This window comes from Erythrolamprus reginae, chromosome Z, assembly GCF_031021105.1.
Source record: "Erythrolamprus reginae isolate rEryReg1 chromosome Z, rEryReg1.hap1, whole genome shotgun sequence".
In the NCBI taxonomy this organism is placed as follows: Eukaryota; Metazoa; Chordata; class Lepidosauria; order Squamata; family Dipsadidae; genus Erythrolamprus; species Erythrolamprus reginae.
The window spans coordinates 47,215,305-47,235,872 of NC_091963.1; the positions used below are offsets into that span (position 1 = coordinate 47,215,305).

The 20,568-nt window shown below is 34.7% G+C and overlaps 1 protein-coding gene across 5 annotated transcripts in view; it reads left to right on the plus strand.

The window, feature by feature from the left end:
* The window catches only part of CREB5 (cAMP responsive element binding protein 5), a 311,336-nt gene that overhangs the window by 109,320 nt on the left and 181,448 nt on the right, over positions 1-20,568 (plus strand). For all 5 annotated transcript variants that reach the window (XM_070729315.1, XM_070729319.1, XM_070729317.1 and 2 more), the window contains one exon: positions 10,473-10,645. In XM_070729315.1, coding sequence (XP_070585416.1) covers positions 10,473-10,645 — 173 coding nt within the window. The remainder of the gene's footprint in view (positions 1-10,472; positions 10,646-20,568) is intronic.

Sequence of the window (20,568 nt, forward strand, 5' to 3'; positions counted from 1 at the left end):
ATAGGTAGGAATATCTATATTTTCATCTCTGTGATTTTTATTAGTAGATCAGTATTATTTTACTGCCACTGCATTCTTTAAAAATTTCTCTGCTTAATATATGGATGATTAGTTAAAAAAGAAAAATTATGTTTACTTTCAAAGGGGTTCAAATTTTGTATCTGTTTTATTTTTTCATTGAAAAGCAGAAGATTTAAAAAATCTTATTCTTCAAAGTTTACAATACTATAATATGCATTATTGATCATTATATGCTTACCTGCATACATTTAGGGTTATCTCCAAATTTCAATCTTCTCCAGTAGCTTTACTCCATAAATTTAATCCTATTTATTTAACATATGAAAATTAATTGACCCCTTAAATTGATATTAAATTTCTTAGTGGTAAATTTAGACAATTTTTAAAAAATCTAAATGTTCTTTTCAGTAATCTAGTTTTTGTAGCCATGGTAAATTTACTTTAAATTTACTTTAAATACCTCATTTTTCAACATAGTCTCTTGATGGAAGCTAATCTCATGTGGATGACATTCGTGTTCAAATGCAATGCAAAATAAATTAATACATCTATATCAACCTTTTCAGTATGTCTGTAACACAATTATAGGTATATGCATTTGACAAAAAATATTAAGATTGAATTTCAAAGTGTCAAGGTGATGTCTACTTCAACTCATTGGAGCAGAGATATTACAAGAGACTCCAACAAAATATTATAAAATTTATATCCCTCTAACAAGGAAAACTTATTTTTGAGAAGACTTGCATGGGATTCTATTAGTTATATTTTATAGAATAACAGACAAAATTTAATAAAAGGCCATTTTGAATAACAGATAAAAGAAAAAAATAACTTAAATTTTTGTTCAGTTGAATTAGTGCTTTAATAGTTAGTATATTTGCATAGTTTTTTAACTGTTTAAATTGTTTAAAATTGTTTTTAAGGCATCTTAATATTACATTGTATGTTTTGTTTTTAGATTGTGAGCCACCCAAAGTTATAAATTCAAACAAACAAACAAACAAGTATCCAATGATCTATTATTTGATGTTTTAATTCTGTTACCTTCAGATTAGAATAATTTTAGTGAATATTTCAATATTTTAGTGACAATGTTGTCACACAGCCTAAGATAACAGAACTAATTTTTTCCTGTCGGGATACCATAAAGCTTTGTTTAGTGAAAAAAAAGTTTTATGAAGGATAAACAAAGACAAATGCCTAAGGGAGTTAAAATGTAGGGAAGTGAATAAATAAATAAAAAGTATGTGTGGAAGGAGGGAAATCTTATATTCAAATGTGAGTACTTGTTATCTATTTCCACAAATATTTTTAGTAATTAGTTTTTCTAAAACAGTTATCAGGAAGGAATAGTCAATCACAAAACATTTCTATATGAGAAAATAGCCTTTCCCAATCTCTTTCCCTTTTGTTGTGGGTGGCGGTGGTGTTTATGAATAGGTGAATGCTGCATTTTGGAGCCATTTAAATTTTCTAACAATACTTATGTGGAACCTAAAATGAAGGTTTGATGAAAGAACTATTTTTTTCATTTGCAGCATGTCTTATCTTGTTTCTAAAAATTGAAGAAATATAGATGAAAGTTAAGGTCAAGTTATGCAGGAAAGTTGGCAAACATCTTTGGATTGCAGTTAGAATAAAATAATGCAATATAATAATTCCCAATATTTGGATTATGTTGATGATGATTTCAGACAGCATATGCTGGTAAATATTCAAGACAAAATAAACTACTCCCACCTTGCCATCGTAACCAACTATGACTATAACTTATTAAATAGAAACTTATTTCATATTGATACTGTCATGTAAACTCTTAACAGGAGAAGACAAGGTGAGAGATTAACATCTATAGTTTGTTGCTTGGAAGGTTTAACATAAATCTTTCTGAGTGTAAATGTCTCTGCAAGAGTTATAGTTATTGACAAATTAGCATAATGTAATTGGCTAGCAAGGTCAACATTCTTCAAGAGCTTTATGCATGTTTACTGAAGACCAAGATAAAATTGTATATATATACAATATATATATATTGGCATTCCTTCTTTGGGGCATGATATTCATTTATTATTTTGTCTGTTCTCATTAATATGAGACACATTTTTTTAAATGTTGATTCCACTTAGGTACTCTTGTAGAAGTCCATAGTGACATGATTTGGTTAAAACACAGAAGGAGGAAGTTAATTACAGTTTTTTAAAGGAATTCCCTGTCTTATCTGTAATTTAAATGCTTACATGATTAATCTCAGAATAAAATATACATATTATGCTACTGCTATTCTAAAGCAGTACTAATAAATAATAAAAAACAATGTTTATGATAATGGTGCATAGAAACTACAGTATGTTACCATTGACAAACAATCATCAGCTGTACCTCTCTGATTACAGTAGCTAAAATCCACATTCATGTAATATTAAAGACATGGCCAGATTTTCAGAATTTAGAAAATATTTAGAAGCATTGATTTCCAAGGCTATATTTCAAGATAAAGTGGCTCATAGTAGAAAAGAAACAGGATGAAATAGGTAATAATAAGAAAAAAGTTACTTATTGGCAGTCTATATGGGTTTTATATTTTTCTGCTAATTTAATATATTGCAAAAGTAATAAATATAACAATATGAGAATGGGAGTATGGGTGTATATGCATATATAATATATGTAATCAGTATGGTATTGTGGTTAAATGTTGGATTAGGAACTGAGAGATCAAGGGTTAATTCCTCCTTAGCCTCTGAAGCAAACTAGGTTATTTTGGGGTCTCTCTCTCCCCTCTCCCTCCCTCCCTGCCCAGATTGTGAAATTGAAAAATATTTTTCTACCAGCCTGCGTTAAACCACTGTCTGTAACTTTCATCTTGCAGGATATATGCTTAAATTAAAGAGAGCATCTCTGTTTATGATGACACCCCTGAAAATGTATATAAAAGTAAATTGCTATTCCAGTATTTTTAAATAGAAGATCTGCATGGGCTACTGTTAATTATTACTGATTGAATCTATCTTGTCATCATCTCTTTTGGAAGGAGAATGGATTGCATTTTCCTGACAAAAAATACCAAAGAGCAAAAAGCAGAGTAGCCTGCAATGTTTCACTAGCAGACATAATCTTGTTTGTTTGCTTTTAAAAATTACATTTCGAAAAGGAAATCGGTTTGCACACTGACATTCTGCCAGATTCCTGTTTATAAACACATCAGGCAATGTCAAGAGCAAAAGCAAAATCCATATATGACTTCAATGTTATTAACTCAAATATAAATAAAAAGCTGGCCATTCAATTTAATTCCCTGCTTTTCAGTCTTCATCTAGCAGGATGCTATGCAGTTATCTTAGAGTGGCTTATACTAAATGACCCTAATTGTGCTGTACACATTTAGTACTGCTGAAATCTCATTGGAACATAAGAAGTGCTTTGTGTGGAAGGCTGATTGAATGATGATCTCAGACATTTGATTGTTTGAGAAATAAATAACCTTTAGTCTGTGCAGTAAAGGGCTTCTTCTTTTAAGACTTGAAAATGTGTTTTATTAGGATTTTCCAAACAGCATATGTTTTCCTTAAGGTAATATATTTTTATGGACAAATCAAATAGTTAGGGACATTAGGCTCCATGCCTTTTAAAAAAGTTTCTTTTTTCAGTTAGTATTTAAAAAAACACAAACAAAAGTATACCCAAAAGAAGAGAAAATAAGGTTCTGCTATTACATCTGGCATATATTGCATGTCAAGAAAGCAATCTGGACAGATACCCAAAAAGAAGATGAATGGAAAGATAGATGGATCTGAAAAACAGGAGGCATCTTTCATTATTCATTTCTGTTGATAATTAGAGGGCACCACTAATTAGATCATGTCAAAGAAATTAAGATAAAAGAGGAAAAACACTAAATCTATTGCATTTTTGAGCAGGCCGTCACATCAGAGGAGTTAGTGAAGTTTACACAAATTGCTTGCTGGAGAAAAAATGAAAAAGCTCTTTTAGAGATCACAAAGGAAGGAGACTTTATTCTAGAAAGCACTGCAAGTCTTCTGTTGGTATGGAGAAAAAGAGACGGGGGGACCGAGGGAGGGAGGAGGGAGAGAGGGAGACTAACTTGTCCAAGGGCTTTCATAAAAAATACATTTTGTCCAATGGCTTTCATTAAAGGATGAATCATGAAATTTGTTTTTGGAGTTAGAAAAGCTATGTGCAGAAATGAATACGTTTGTTTGTGGAGACTCAAATATCTATTCCTATCTTACTCTGGAGTGGGAAAGGTGCAAGACAATCCACTATTTAAAATTAGATAGCTTGCTGTCACAATACACTGGGCTGGACCAAAAGTCAGACACAAACTATAATGAGACTAGAAATATAAGCATCTTTTTTAATGAGATCATGACATACTTTTGGTGTTCAGACTGTGCTGCATTTATTTGTTTTAGAACCATATTTGTATCTCAGAATGTTTATAGGATTTACAGGATGAATCAAAATAAGTAGTGTTGCTTGTTGTATGATAAGCCTCCCTTTGGGAAGATAACAAGAAGGTCCCCCAGTTATGACTAAGTTAATACATGAGTATTGTCTGGAATTTTATATTTTAGTCTAGCAGATAAAGGAAAAAAGGAAGCTTAGAAGACTCTTTGGGTCAGGGCTGGGTTATTATTATTATTATTATTATTATTATTATTATTATTATTATTAATTAGATTTGTATGCCGCCCCTCCCCGCAGAGTCGGGGCGGCTCACAACAGTGATAAAAACAATACATGGTAACAAATCTAATAATTAAAATCTAAAATAACAGTTTTACATTAAAATGTCTAAAAAGAAAAAGACCCCAATATATAAAAACATACACACAGTCATATCATACACAAAACTACATAGGCAAGGGGAGATGTCTCAGTTCCCCCATGCCTGACGGCAGAGGTGGGTTTTAAGAAGTTTACGAAAGGCAAGGAGGGTGGGGGCAGTCCTAATCTCTGGGGGGGAGCTGATTCCAGCTCCCCCCAGAGAGCTACTGGTACGCCCCATATGTCTGTTCCGGTCGTGGCCCACGGATTGCACAATTTGGGCACAATTGCTCCAGTGCAGTCTTCACTGGTCCATCGTGCGGTGCCATCTCTTTTTTTGGATATTTTGTTTTATACTGCAGAAGCAAAATCTCATGACAGGACGCACCTGCAAATGAGACTTTGTCAAGTTTTTGCTTCCACACATGCACGTAAGTAAAAATTCACCAAAATATCAGTCGTGCACATAAGACCTCATGAGGTTTTGGTGCTTTTTTGCTTCCTGTGCATGCATGGAAACAAACCCTCATGAGGAGATGCACGCACATGAGTGTAACAAGTGTGTGTGTGCCAGATTTCTCAAGATGTGCACGCAGCACACGGGTATTCAGGTAAGAGAAACGCGCCTCTGCTCTGAATATATATTGTTCATTATTATAGCAGAACAAAATGCCTTCACTAAAAATAAAATAAAACAAGATTGCATCAGGATTTATAACACTGGTACTGAAGTTCAATCCTGAGAATTAGTAATGTGTATGTAGCAGAGTCAGCTTAAAAAATAGGAAGATTTTGGAGTTTTGTCAAATTTAACTGCTACAGTTTGCATATGATAAATCTGGCTATTGTGCTATTATCAGATGCAATTTCCACAAACAAGATGCATTCATTTTCACACTAGTAACTTAATCAGAGTGGGGAAAGCTGATCAATGGGACATATTTTTAGAATAGTCAGATGGTATCTGTAGAACAGGGCACAAACATCTTTTTTGAATACTCGATCAAACCTGCGAACCAAGAAATTGCATGGACAATTTTTCCCAGAGAAGAGAACATATCACACATTTGCTCAAGGGATAGACCAAACTCACAATATTGATGGCACTGCCATTGAAAAAAGCTCAGTGAGTGCAGGATGTCTAAATCTTCAAAAAGTGTTTATATGAGGGAAAAATGGTAACCTTGTACATACTTCTTGGCCAATTTTACAATGAAACAAGTGCAAGAACACCTATCCTTTATCTATAAGGACTTTGCAAAAATTCTGCCTTGAAATAATTTATAAAACAGATTCTTCATTTTTTGTAAAATTAAAAGAAACATAGAGAAAATTTTCTGGGCCCATCATCAGACCTGCTGAATCTGACCAGATGTCTAACTACTATTCCTATATATAAATTATTCCTGTCCTTTGTCAGATATAATACGTGACATAGGGCCAACCAGGATTTAATTCTTTAAAATATATTATAAGTTAACCTGTTTATAAATTAGTAGTTTAGCTTCTCCCCGCAATTCTGAGATCGGTGTCATGAAAAGATATTGAGAATATTTGTAGCTCAAACAATTATAGGGTGATAATTTGTACATATGAAACATTAGATAAGTAATGATAAAAAGTAGACAATAGGACAGGGATGGTAGGCACAATGGTGTGCTTATGCACGCCACTTACAGACCTCTTAGAAAGGAGGAGAGATCAATTGTAGATAGTCTAAGGTTAAGTGTTTTGGGGTTAGGAATAGAAACCACAGAATCAAGTAGTGCATTCCAGGAGTTTATTACTCTGTTGCTGAAGTCATATTTTTGCAGTCAAGTTTGGAGTGGTTGACATTTAGTTTAAATCGATTTCGTGCTCGTGTGTTGTTGCGGTTGAAGGTAAAGTAGTCGTTAACAGGTAGGACGTTTTGGTATATGATTTTATGAACTATAATTAAGTCACAATGGAGACGACGGAGTTGTAAGTTGTCTAAACCAAGAATTTCAAGTCTGGCGGAGTAAGGTATTTTGTTGTGAGAAGAGGAATGAAGGACTCTTCTTGTGAAATATTTCTGGACTCTCTCAATTGTGTTGATGTCAGATATGCAATGTGGGTTCCATACAGGTGAGCTGTATTCTAGGATTGGTCTGACAAATGTTTTGTAAGCTCTTGTTAGCAGTTCAAAATTACCAGAGAAGAAGCTGCGAAGGATTAGGTTAACAACTCTTAAAGCCTTTTTGGCAATGTTGTTGCAGTGGGCTCTAGAACTTAGGTCATTGGATGTGAGTACTCCAAGGTCTTTGACAGATTGAGGGTTATCAATAAGTTTAATTCCTCCAAGTTTATATTTAGTATTCTGATTCTTTTTACCAATGTGTAAGGCGGAGCATTTCGTGGTGGAGATTTGAAGTTGCCAGGTTTTAAACCATTCTGCTATGTGGTCAAGATCTTTTTGAAGGGTAGCAGCATTGTCAGTGGCATTAAATAGTTTGAGTTGAAATGAAGGGTCTTTGGTGCTCTGAGAGCTTGGCTGTTTTCTTGCAGACATCCCTTTACCAAAAATGGGTAGTGTCATAACTGCAAGTTGCCTAGTTTGGACAGTGAAATCCCTGCAACAAAACAAGCTAGCTCAGAATGCACCAAGGATGTTGAACCTCTCTCAGATTTGTCCATATAGTGTATTCTGCAGAGCACTGACTCTAAGGACCCATTGATTTAAGATTGCTTTATGGTGCTTCTCAAATTGTGAATAGTGGGGGGGGGATCACAGAGCAATATGGGGGGGGGGGCAGAGAATATGTGTGGTCCCTCTCAATTGATTCCCCTAACCAAACAACAAGCTCCACTGAGTTCTGTGCGACTTACTCCCAGGTAAGTGGGTAGTGCAGCCTTCCTCACCTAATAGTTTTCTTGCAGTTTATAATAAGTAAAAGAATAAATGTTAACACTAAAATTCCATTGCGGCCCAGATCGGAGAGTTGGGAGGCCGTGAGATATTTACTTCTTCCTGGCCTGGGGGGGGGGGATAAAAGAAAATAATTGAGAAGCACTGCTTTACAAGAACATAAGAAAGACCAAAATAATAAAACAAGATTCAGCCCGGTCATCTTCAGCCAATTATATAGTTTTGATCTATAAAAATAATTTAATTTGAATTATTTATCTTACCCTTGTGCCAAATGTTCCTTAATTTTCCCCTTAATTGAGAAAGTGACTTCTTCTCTTATAAGTTATTTTCAGGATCATTGAGAAATGTTTCTTCAATTTTTTGATTTGAGCAAGGTTCCAGTTTTGGTGCTTTTTGGCATAGCTCTCTGTCCTAAAAGTTCTTAGGTTTCCTACATTTTCCAATTTGAAAAGATCTCATGGAAGCAAAGAAACCTGTGACCTCTTTGAGACCTAACTGTAAAATGAGAGGGGGGAGGGAGGGAGAGAGGGAGGGAGAGAAAGAGAGAGAGATTAGATTTATTTCTATCCTGAAGAATTTCAGCAAAAAAATTCTCCTTGAAAATAAATATATTGGAAGTAAACATTTGTAATGACTTTAATAAGAACTATTAGGAAAAAAATGAAGAATTATTAGGGTGTGAGATTGAGGCACCATATGCATATATTTATGAAGATATATTATTATTTATTAAATTATTATGCCACCTATATAAAGGAATCTGGGCAGCTCATAAGTTATAAAACAAATAGATGAATAATTAAAATAGTTTAAAATATTAAAATTATAGATTAAAAAAAATAAATCTGTAATCTGATGGCCTTAATTCACAATTAACTTAATCAAACAAATCCTGTAAAAAAAGGGGGGGAAATCCCCAAACATCTAATTAATACCCAGATTAGCAGAGCTATCACCATGATTAATGCTTAGACAATTATCAAGAAGTAAACGATACCCCAAATCAAGGAACTACCAATTCAGATAAACAAGTTAACAGTAAACAATATCCTAAACAAGGAACCATCAATACTGATAGGACATTGCAAAATCCATTCCTTTACACCACTGATGATATTACTTAGTTTTATAATGAAAGATCTGCAAGAAAACAATCAACCACAATTATTTTTTCTACATCAAAGAATTATAATTAATTGGAATATTTCAAAAGGAAACATCAAATTCTATGAAAGACAAAGAATAACCCTAAATAAACCTCACATTTATAGCTATCACTAAGTTGCTCATATGCTCTTACTACTGTGTAAGTTTTGCCTCTCATGTAGTATAGTAGTCCCTCGCTATACTGCGCTTCACCTACTGCGGCTTCACTTCATCGCGGGTTTCTGAGGAAGCCGATCGGCAGATTTAAACAGCCCGCTGAACTCGATCGGCAGGTTTTTCCAAAAAAAATAATAATCTAAAATTGTAAATACTGTATTTAAATACTGTATCTAAAATAAATACTGTGTGGGAAGGGTTTATAAACACTTAAAACAATGAAAACTTACCAAACAATTACAATATAAATACTTAAATAAGGATTATCAGTCGATAAATTCCCCATCGCGGATTTCACCTATCGCGGCCAGGTCTGGAACGTAACACCAGCGATAGGTGAGGGACTACTGTAGTTGTCTTTACACCAACTTTGGGAAATCATTTTCAAATGAAATATATAGTGAACACTAGCAAATAGTACAAAATGTTTGCATTAGAAATTATGACTCTGGACAGTATTCTCAATTATTTCAAAAACATACAATACAGTGATCCCTCTATTATCGCGAGGGTTCCGTTCCAAGACCCCTTGCGATAATCGATTTTTCGTGATGTAGGGTTGCGGAAGTAAAAACACCATCTGCGCATGCGCGCCCTTTTTTCTATGGCCGCGCATGCGTAGATGGTGGAGTTTGCGTTCCCCGCCGCCCACGCAAAGGGGAAACCCCGATTCGGCTCCTCGCTGCTGCTGCGCTACCGAGCAGATCAGCTGCTGGGCGGCCGAAGGAACCTTCCCTGGGTCTTCCCCCTCTTGCTGGCGGGCGGGTGAGCGGCGGGCATCAGCGAGGAGCCAGGGTTTCCCCTTTGCGTGGGCGGCCAGGAAGACCCAGGTTGGGGGTTCGGGGGGGGTGCTGGGAAGCCCCCCAGGCCGGCTGCGACCTTTTAAAACAGCCACGCTGCTTCCCAGCTGAGTCCCGAAGCCAAACGCGGAAGTTCGCCTTTGGCGTTTGGCTTCAGGACTCAGCTGGGAAGTGGCGCGGCTGTTTTAAAAGGTCGTAGCCGGCCTGGGGGGCTTCCCAGCACCCCCCCCGAACCTGGGTTGGGGGTTCAGGGGGGTGCTGGGAAGCCCCCAGGCTGGCTGCGACCTTTTAAAACAGCCGCGCCGGAAGTGGGGGTTTTTTAAATTAATTTTTTTTAATCGCGATATAGCGTTTCGCGAAGATCGAGATCGCGAAACTCGAGGGATCGCTGTATATGATATTTTCAGTGGCAGCATTTTACACTGTAAAAGCAGCATGTTATCATTTCTTTAGAGCTGTTTAGAGTAAGATCAGTTGAAATACTGTTGGCCAATAACATGTTTTAAGTATACACTGTTGGCCAATCTTTAGTTTTAAATATATCTTATATTTAAAATCTTATATAAATATAAGAAAAATCTAAACAAATGCTAGCATCTAATTTGTTCTCTCTGTCTTACTCTCCCTACCCCCACCCCTTTTCACAGAATATTCCAATGCATAACAGTGTCGGAGATGCTATGACAGCATCAGGGGTGCACCAGCTCTCTAATCCCAGGATGCCAAACCACAACACCAGTATTGTGATTCAACAAGCCATGCCGTCGCCACAATCAAGTTCAGTCATAACACAAGCACCTTCAACAAACCGGCAGATTGGGTAAGTACATCCTCAGTAGTGCTAAAATATTACGTGGATCTAAACTATTGCACTTAATGTTTTCTCCTGTAAAGTTAGAAGGGGATGTTTTGCTTGTATTGGTGGCTTCACCAGCATATAATGCCAGGTATGGAGACTGAACTTGGGGATGTATATGTGTGTGTTTGGTCACCTTTTCCATTGATCAAACAACCATAAGACATTTTATTTAATATATACTACATTTTTATTAAATAAACTGTGTACTATCTGCCTAGATCAGGCATGCTACCTGAAGAATTCTAGGAGTTGCAGTTGACAAATCTTAAAAGTTGCTAAAATTATAAACACTGGTCTATAATTCCTATTCTAGTGATACCCGTGTATACATTGGCAATACTGCTTCAAGAATTTCTCTGCTCACAAATTTGACATTTTATGCTGCTTGTTCTTCAATTGCAAAACTTTCCTGCCTCAGAAGACCAGCTTAATGTCTCACTATGGTGCTTTTAAATGAGCATGTTATGTTGAGTTTTATTTGTTTACAATGTCATTTTATGATTTTATAGATTAATGCTTCTACTATGTATTACATATTCATTGCAATATTCCCTTTCAAGGTAAGCAAACATTGTGCAAAACACAATATAATACCATGTTCACTGCATTTGTAGGTGTTAAAATATATCCTTCCATTTTCCCGTCTATAGTGATCATTCTATTGCACAAATTTACTGTATCCACTTGTTTTTGCCATTTATATATATTTGCAATTATATTTTCCAGTTTCCTTGTCAAACATCCTGATTATTGATACATTATTTTTCAGATCATAGTCCACATTGATATATGCAACTTGTCTAACATTCACCTCCACCTGCAACATATATGTAGAGTATGCTATATCTATGCTTTGTGGTAAAATTCATATGCTGCAAAGTATGGATACATTCTCATTTCTAAGCAATGGACTTGATCAGCAATATAATCAGAAATATTAATTATACATTTATGCTTGAATACATGTTTTGGTTCTTACTTCTCTTGCTGGCTAGGAAATTTTATGAATTGTAGTCCACACATCCTTAAGTTGCCAAGATTGAGGAAAATCAGAATATAGTATGCAGAAATGTGTGCCTACTTATTTTATTATATGCTTTTTCTATATAAGGAAATGTACATATATGTTTTCATTCATGCATTCTCCAGTGAATATCACTGTTTTTGTTGTTATTTTTGTGTTGGTCATTTTATCTTTTTAAAAAATTGAATGTTTGTATTGCTTGAGGACTCATTTAATTGTTGATCTGTAAAAAAATCTCAGGGGAATATAAAAGCATTTAACATCTTGATGTATTATTTCTTTTTATGCATATCTAGGTATTTAGTATTCATTTGCATAATATTCATTGGATATAAACTTCCTTTTGAATTCCTTACCTTGACTGATCAAACTTTCTGGGAAAAGTTAAATAGCACAAACAAAATAATTTCACTTTGATAAATTTATCCATATTTTAAATATTTCTTAAGCACAAAAGGCTAGTTAATAATGGTTTCATTTGGAATTTCAGATTTGTATTTTAATATAATGCAAGATTAGTTATGGTACAGAATTGTTTGGGACATAACTAATTAGAAGAATGTAATACCCTAGGAAGATTTTTAAAAAAAATATATATAATGAACACAAACAACACAGATATGCTTAGTCATGAACTTTAAACTTTTTAGCAGTGTTGTCATTGTCTTAGCTTATTTAAAGGGGGAGCAGAATCCGGCATAGAAGGCTGTAGAGAATCCCACTTTAGCAGCATTCTGATTTTAATCACAACTGTAGATAGCTGAGTGTCAAAATATGGTTCGGCCACCTGCAAATGTTTGCACTGGCTGCAGTCCAACAAAAACAGCAAATGGCAAGATAAAGTTTCATTTAGGCTGTTGCATTCAGCCTTTAATTCTTCAAAAGGCTGGGATTCAATTGAAGCATGTGTATTGTATTCTGTGAAACAGAACTAGGTGTGCTTTGTAATTTATTTTTCCTTCCCAAATTTTCCTTTTGTTGTCTTCAAAACAAGAGATAAGATAGCTGCGTAAAAACAAAAATAAAGGATAACAGTTTGTGGGAGTAGATTTATGACACTATATATATGTGTGTTCTCCAGATATTCTGGAGTTCAACTAGTTCTAGAAGTCTAGAAGGGATCAAGACTAGCACATTATTTGGAAAACAACAAATAATTTTATTATGTGGGAAGAATGCATTACCCAAGAAACAACTCTAGAAAACAAGAACTGATTCTATCATTTCAGTAGAAACAGAAATATCTCCATTGTTTGTGGCTTTTTTTTTGTTTATACAGACTGTAGAAATATAAGGATAATTTGATATATTTTCCAACAAAGTGCTTGTATATAAGAAAAAGAAAGAAAGAACAAAAAGAAAATATAATAAAGAATAAAAAATATTAATAAGTTACTTTGAACTATCACAAGTACGAGCAAATTTAATAACTTTTTATCCCATTTAAGAGAACATAATATCTCTTCATCTCACATTCCTATAGGCAAATCTATAACGTATCAATTTTTCAAATCTCGTATAAGAAAAAAGTTTATAAAGAACATTTATTTTTAAAAATGCTCATTTTAATCTTGATGAAATAAACCAATCACTTTTTTCATTTTAATTCTAAAAGACTTAAATTTTTAATTTAATCAAATTCACAATATGTTGAAAAATTTTAGATTAGGGCAATCCAATTGATTTTAAAAGTAAGGAAATGGAAGTAATCAGAATATTATTTTGGTGGAAATGTAGCATTTTTTACCAGAAAGGCTATATTTAATGCAATACAGTTTTAATACAACATTAAAACTGTATTAAATTAATTAACAATTTATGTTAATAAAAGGAATTTCCTTCCTTCCTTCCCTCCATCCATCCATCTCATACATCCATATTTTATAGCTTGAGAAACTTCATCCTATCCTTTAATTTTTATTCAAGTATAAATATTTTTAATTATCTATTAGTATCAATATTATTTTATTATGTAATATGATTAACACAGTTAATAAACAACTTGTATAATCAGGAAGGTCTAAAAATGGAGAGGTGAGAGATGTAGAAAAGATAAATTATATCAACATTAGCTAATTTTTCTTATCAGCAGCATTATTTGTAATTAAAAATTTATGTTAAAAAGTGATGTTCCCAAAACCTATTTTGGAGGCATATCTATGTCTCTCTCTCTTCCAACGTTTGATTTGGACAATTAATTAATTTATTGCAGTTGTATAATTTATAATCTGCTTCAGTTCAGAACACTTCTGTGTTATTCTGTATAAGCATAAAGCAGCACATATTCTCATTTGCTAATGAAAATATGTGGTGGTTTAATCATTTGTTTTAAAGGAATGGACCCTACCCCATTGTTGTATTTTCTCACACTCCTGATAGAACCTTCTCTCTTGCAACCACTGTCCATCCTTTTGTCGAGAATATTCCTTTCTTCATCTTTAGATTTTCTCAGGAAGAATGGCATATAAAATCTTTTTATTTGCATTCTTCCTCAAAAGGAGCAAAGTAGCTAGGATGTAAAAGAGGCTAAATTCCCTGATAGAAGAATGGTCATTCCAGAAAATGAAGTGGTTTATTTTTAAAGGTACATTAAAGTTGAAAACTGAAGAAAATGGTGTAAGAAAAAAAGAAATAATCAAGAATCCAGCAGTATGTAGTCAGTAGCTCCACTATTTCCTTGGGAAATATACAAATTTTGCAACCTTTCTTCAATTTTGGGTAGTTTTTATAGCTGGCTTCATGCTAAAACATTTTTTAATAGTCACTCAAACACTTAAGCTACATATACAATAGCAGCAGGTGGTTGTCCTTTATGCAACAGGAGACTTCTTGACTACAAAATAATCTATCTACAAAATAATTTATCATTTTTGTTAGATTTTACCACTATTTTCGTCAAGGCAAGGACCCACATGATCTCTTACTGAAATCGACTGAAGCTGATTTGATAAATAATTTCCATGCTAGAATTTGGCACAATGCTGGCAAATCTTAACATTATGGGTAGTTCTTTTGTAATATGAGAATGCAGATATCTCCCCCCCCTCCCTGCCCAAATACCAAATCAGAGCAATACAAAGACAAAAATCAATGAGAGTTCTGCAGAGAAATTTGCTCGGAATCTCCTGGCATGATCTATCTTTCAACTGAGGGTCCTTTTTTAAATTTATGCAGTAGTGCCCACTGCAAACCTATATGTATGATTAGTATTGTGAGTTGCTGGAATTTGAGTACAGTATTTGGGGACATACAAGATTAAATGAACATGGCCAAATTAAATGAACATGCCAAAAACTAAAGCAAGTTAAAATAAATAAAGTATTCTAGATGTTTGACTTCTACAGTATATACAATGCTGAGAAATTGATTTATTTTATTATTTGTTTCTTAATTGGATTTATATGCCACCTTTCTCTGAGGAAATTACTTAAGCACTATGATCCAAGGAATAATGAAACCAACAGCTGAATTACAGTTTAAAGGTTTCATTCGGCCAATCATGACTGACTCAAAGGGTGGTGCTTATTTCCAAGTTTCAACTGAGGGTGGCTGCATGGTCTAAGAGACACTTCTGTTTTTGCATCTATATAAATATCTCTTTGTTCTCGGTATATACTATTAATCTAATGCTGCCTCTTTAAAGCGTAACATCTTAACCATTGACCTTTTTCACTGTCCCTAACAATTGAATCAATTCCCTAAAAAACTTCTCAATCTTAAATTGTAATATTTTTATTAATTAGTCAAATTCATGATAGTGTTTTGAAATCAGTGGTGATTTGAACACATAATTTATGTGAGGGTAATTTAAATGATGACCACCTCCTATCGCTCCAGATGGTTGCGAAAAATTTACTCCTTTCTGATTGCATGAAAGGACCTTGAGGTATATTATAATCTTTTGATTATATATCTCAATTGAGTTGCAGACCACTGAAATAAATAAATAAAATTAATAATAGTAATAGTAATAGTAATAGTAATAATAATAATAAATTATTATTATTATTGTTAATAATAATAATAATAATATTTTTTAAAGGACCACAGTCCCATATACTTGTGTATTTGTAATATAATTTTCACAGATTATATAGTGTAACTTCCTTCCAAGTCAGAATGTTTTTTGTTTCACTTTATTTGCAGAGCTTTCCTTAAGGTTATTGACCACTTGTAGGTAGCATACACAAATGCAACAAAAAAAACACATAAAAATTAAAAATAATAAAATCAGAAATAAAAATAGTTGACTCCCTAAAAGGAACTAAACTGTTAATAAGGTGCGAGAGATAAAGTACAAGTTTTCTTGTCTAGATCCTAAACTTCAAATCTGAGCATTATTTATTATTGTTATCTTCAACTTGCAGCACTCTGTGCTTTGAAATCTGAATCATTTTAAGTATTTAGTAGATACTTCACTATGTCAGATGTAACCTGAGTAGATACCTTCATGGCTGCTAAGGAAAATTTGGCTACTGAACATATATCATGGCTTTGACAGTCTGCCAGAAGAGAGATATATCACATCTTGTTTGCTTGGTTAGCGTGTAAAGAAGAATCATGATTAAGGCAGCCTTTAAAAGAATGATAGTATCATCAGTATAAATTAAGAAGAGAATTAGGTTTATCATCTAAAGTTTGAGCTTGAAAGAGAGAACCTCCTATATACTATAAAATTAATAAAAACCATTAAATAAAAACAATACAAGGGTATAATTATTTTTAGAGAAAGTGTAGTACAAAAATTCCTTAGCTGGCAATATGTTTAATAAATACTTTGTATAAGTATTCCCATGGATCATTCATGTCCAGCTGGCAATCTAGACATATGGATGGCCTTTTCTCACATAAGATCAAAAAGGTCTGCAAAAGAAATTCCTTGAAATAACCAAGTAATGTTTTACCTAGTGATATTCCATAAATCAGTTGATACATTAAAGTTGATACATGAAACCTAAATCCAAATTGGTCCTCAGCTAGTACATTCACATTTTTGTAACTGGAAAATTTCTTATAAAGGTATCTATCAGACACTTACGATAATTTATATCATAAATCTTACTGTAGAATATTAAATCATATCAGCCAATTTTTTTGAAAATATTTCAAAACTAAGCAAAAACTTTAAAAATTATGGCATCAGAAAAAACAGTTACAAATATTTTATGTCACTATCAAAAAAGACCTGTTCCTAATATATCTTCATTTGGCAATAATATGTCTAACATTACCTTAATTTTTCATCAGAATGCACATCGAGAGCAAATTTAAAAGGGAAAAATAGTTTTTGCTTAAAGCTGAAGTGATAGGAAACTATAAGATGCAGAAGATTAAGCTGTGTTTATGAAATCCCAAAATAAAAACCTGATTTCTGGGAATACATTATGTTATTTTCAACCCCTTGTCACTTCTTTTTGGATTATTGGTGTTATTACTAATAATACTAATAATTGAAAAAGAGTATTACATTATTTTATTTAACAGGACATTTAACAGGCATTTTGAAAACTATTTGCAAGGTACCTGAATGACAGTTCCTGGGGTCTGGAATTTTTGTTAATTTACCAGATGGACTTTACATTTGGTCTAGCAATGCAGATGCCTGGGTCACTATTTGATTCATTTCTCAATGACTGCCTGATGAATTACAAGATTTGCCCCCTAGCCACCAATAAATATATAAATCATTTAGCATCAAAGACATCACTGGAACAGGACCACCAAGCAAAGGTTCAGGTCCAAGATTATGGAGGACCTCCACATTGACACACCAGGACTTGTTTTTATAGATATCAAATATTTTACACTTACACTATTCTCTCCCACTCCCTCTCCATCTTTCCCTCTCTCTCCCTCCTCCACTCCCTTCTCTTTCACACACACAAACACACATACACACACCTTATTTTCCTTCACATATTTCTCTTTTATCTTAGTTTATAAGTATTAGCAGCTTGATTCTCATTGTTCTTTTTATTTTTTATTTTTCAAAGAAAAATTTATATTATAAAGAACATTTTAATCACATCAAACACTTTAATTTCTCTATAGGACCTCTTTAAAGAGCCATTTATGCCCAGGTGCACCCAGGAAATCAAGATATCAGGCAGAGTTGCCATCCTCTGCAGTGTAATACAAGTGTACTATATAAATGGTAGAAGTGTACTACTAGATTAGATTAGATTAGATTTATTGGATTTATATGCCGCCCCTCTCTGCAAACTCGGGGCTGCTCACAACAATAATAAAAAACAGTACATAAAGGGAACAAATCCAATGCCCACCAATCTAATTACAATTTAAAATTAGTAATTTCATAAAACAATCCCAATATATATAAAAAAACAGGCACACAGTCAATCAATCAAACGGCAAAACAACATGGGCAAGGGGGAGATGTTTTAGTCCCCCCATGCCTGACGGCAAAGGTGGGTCTTAAGGAGTTTACGAAAGGCAGGGAGGGGGGGGCAATCCTAATCTCAGGGGGGAGCCAATTCCAGAGGGTCGGGGCCCCCATAGAGAAGGGTCTTCCCCTGGGTCCCACCAGATGACAGTGTTTAGTCGACGGGACCTGAAGAAGGCCGACTCTGTGGGACCTAACTGGTCGCTGGGATTCGTGCAGCAGGAGGCAGTCCCGAAGATATTCTGGTCCGGTGCCATGAAGGGCTTTATAGGTCATAACCAACACTTTGAATTGTGACCAGAAACTGATCGGCAACCAATGCAGACTGCGGAGTGTTGGAGTAATATGGGCATACTTAGAGAAGCCCATAATTGCTCTCAAGCTGCATTCTGCACGATCTGAAGTTTCCGAACACTTTTCAAAGGTAGCCCCATGTAGAGAGCATTACAGTAGTCGAGCCTTGATGTGATGAGGGCATGAGTGACTGTGAGTAATGACTCCCGGTCCAAATAGGGCCGCAACTGGCGCACCAGGCGAACCTGGGCAAACGCCCCCCTCGCCACAGCTGAAAGGTGTTTCTCTAATGTGAGCTGTGGATCGAGGAGGACGCCCAAGTTGCGGACCCTCTCTGAGGGGGTCAATAATTCCCCCCCCCAGGGAATTATTTATACTATAAATGGTAGAAGAACAACTACTATATAAAACCAGCTGGTTTTGCCTGTGAAGAAAGCAGAAGCGAAAGATGGGGAACAAAGTTGCGGAGAGGTTGGGAAAGAAGAAGAAATAAAGTGAAAGGCAATATAAGAGAGAATAAATGAGGAAATAAATATACTAGAATTTAGAGAAATGTGGAAGGGGTAAGCTCCCAGAAAATATGTCACCAATAGTCTCTTAATTAGGCACTACAAATCACTATTCAACATTACAAATAGGCATACTGCAGTGCACCAGAAGATGCCCCATTAATTCAACAGAATCCTCTTTTTTTCTATTTTACCTACACTTGTAGATAATGCCTATGTAGGTATTGACAGTGACTGAAGAGCAATAGCAATGACTTATAGACATATACCACTTCTTAGTGCTTTTACAATCCTCTCTAAACAGTTTACAGAATCAGCATATTGCCCCCAACAATCTGTGTCCTCATTTTACCCACCTTGGAAGGATGGAAGGCTGAATCAACCATGAGCCGGTAGTGAGATTTGAACTGCTGAACTACAGCTAGCAGTTAGCTGAAGTAGCCTGTAGTGATGAACTCTAACCCTTGTGTCCCCCCGGCTCTGTGTATATTCCATGTTAGCAGGCCCTGTACTTGTTTCAAGTTATTCACATATGAGTAACCTATACTGATGAAAGAAATAACATTGGTGAGGAAGAGTCAGCTTGAGTCAGCATTGTCCCTCTTATATTACCTTGTATGCAAAATTTATACAATTATACTTGGTCTAGTTCCTTAGTGATGGATGCCTGGCTAAAGCCTTAGAGATTCCCAAATAAAGTGCAACTACAACCTGATAAAGTAAGTAAAGATAAATCCTGTAACTGAGAGCAGTTCAGTCCAGCTTCTTCATATTAGCCTTATCATATCAGGCCATCAGAAAGCAGATAGACAGGTACATCTGAGAGATCTCTGAACCCAATTAAAGTTATGCCACAAAGAAATCAAATTCATGTGGTTTGCATTCAGAAAGTTATATTTGGTGAGCTCTAGTTGCTTTTACTTTGTAACCTAATGCACACCATGTGAACATTTGAAATGCTTTTAACAGTTGAGACCAGCTCAAATAACACTGAACCCAAGCAGCAATAAAGAATGAATTAAGACTGATTTCAGTTTGCAGTCAACATTATTTTCCTCTTGCTTTAGAAGCATGTATCCTCCTTCATGTAATAGTGCAGTAGCTCTCTTATTACTTTTTTCAAAAATAGAAGGCTTCGGAAGGCAAGTGCACTAAATCAATTGCAAATCTGAATGTTCATTTGGGAACAGGGAAAATTCTATTTAATTGGCAGCTTAGAAACATAGAAGTCTGATGGCAGAAAAAGACCTCCTGGTCCATCTAGTCTGCCCTTATACTATTTTCTGTATTTTATCTTAGGATGGATATATGTTTATCCCAGGCATGTTTAAATTCAGTTACTGTGGATTTATCTACCATGTCTGCTGGAAGTTTGTTCCAAGGATCTACTACTCTTTCAGTAAAATAATATTTTCTCATGTTGCTTTTGATCTTTCCCCCAACTAATTTCAGATTGTGTCCCCTTGTTCTTGTGTTCACTTTCCTATTAAAAACACTTCCCTCCTGGACCTTATTTAACCCTTTGATATATTTAAATGTTTCGATCATGTCCCCCCTTTTCCTTCTGTCCTCCAGATTATACAGATTGAGTTCGTGAAGTCTCTCCTGATACGTTTTATGCTTAAGACCTTCCACCATTCTTATAGCCCGTCTT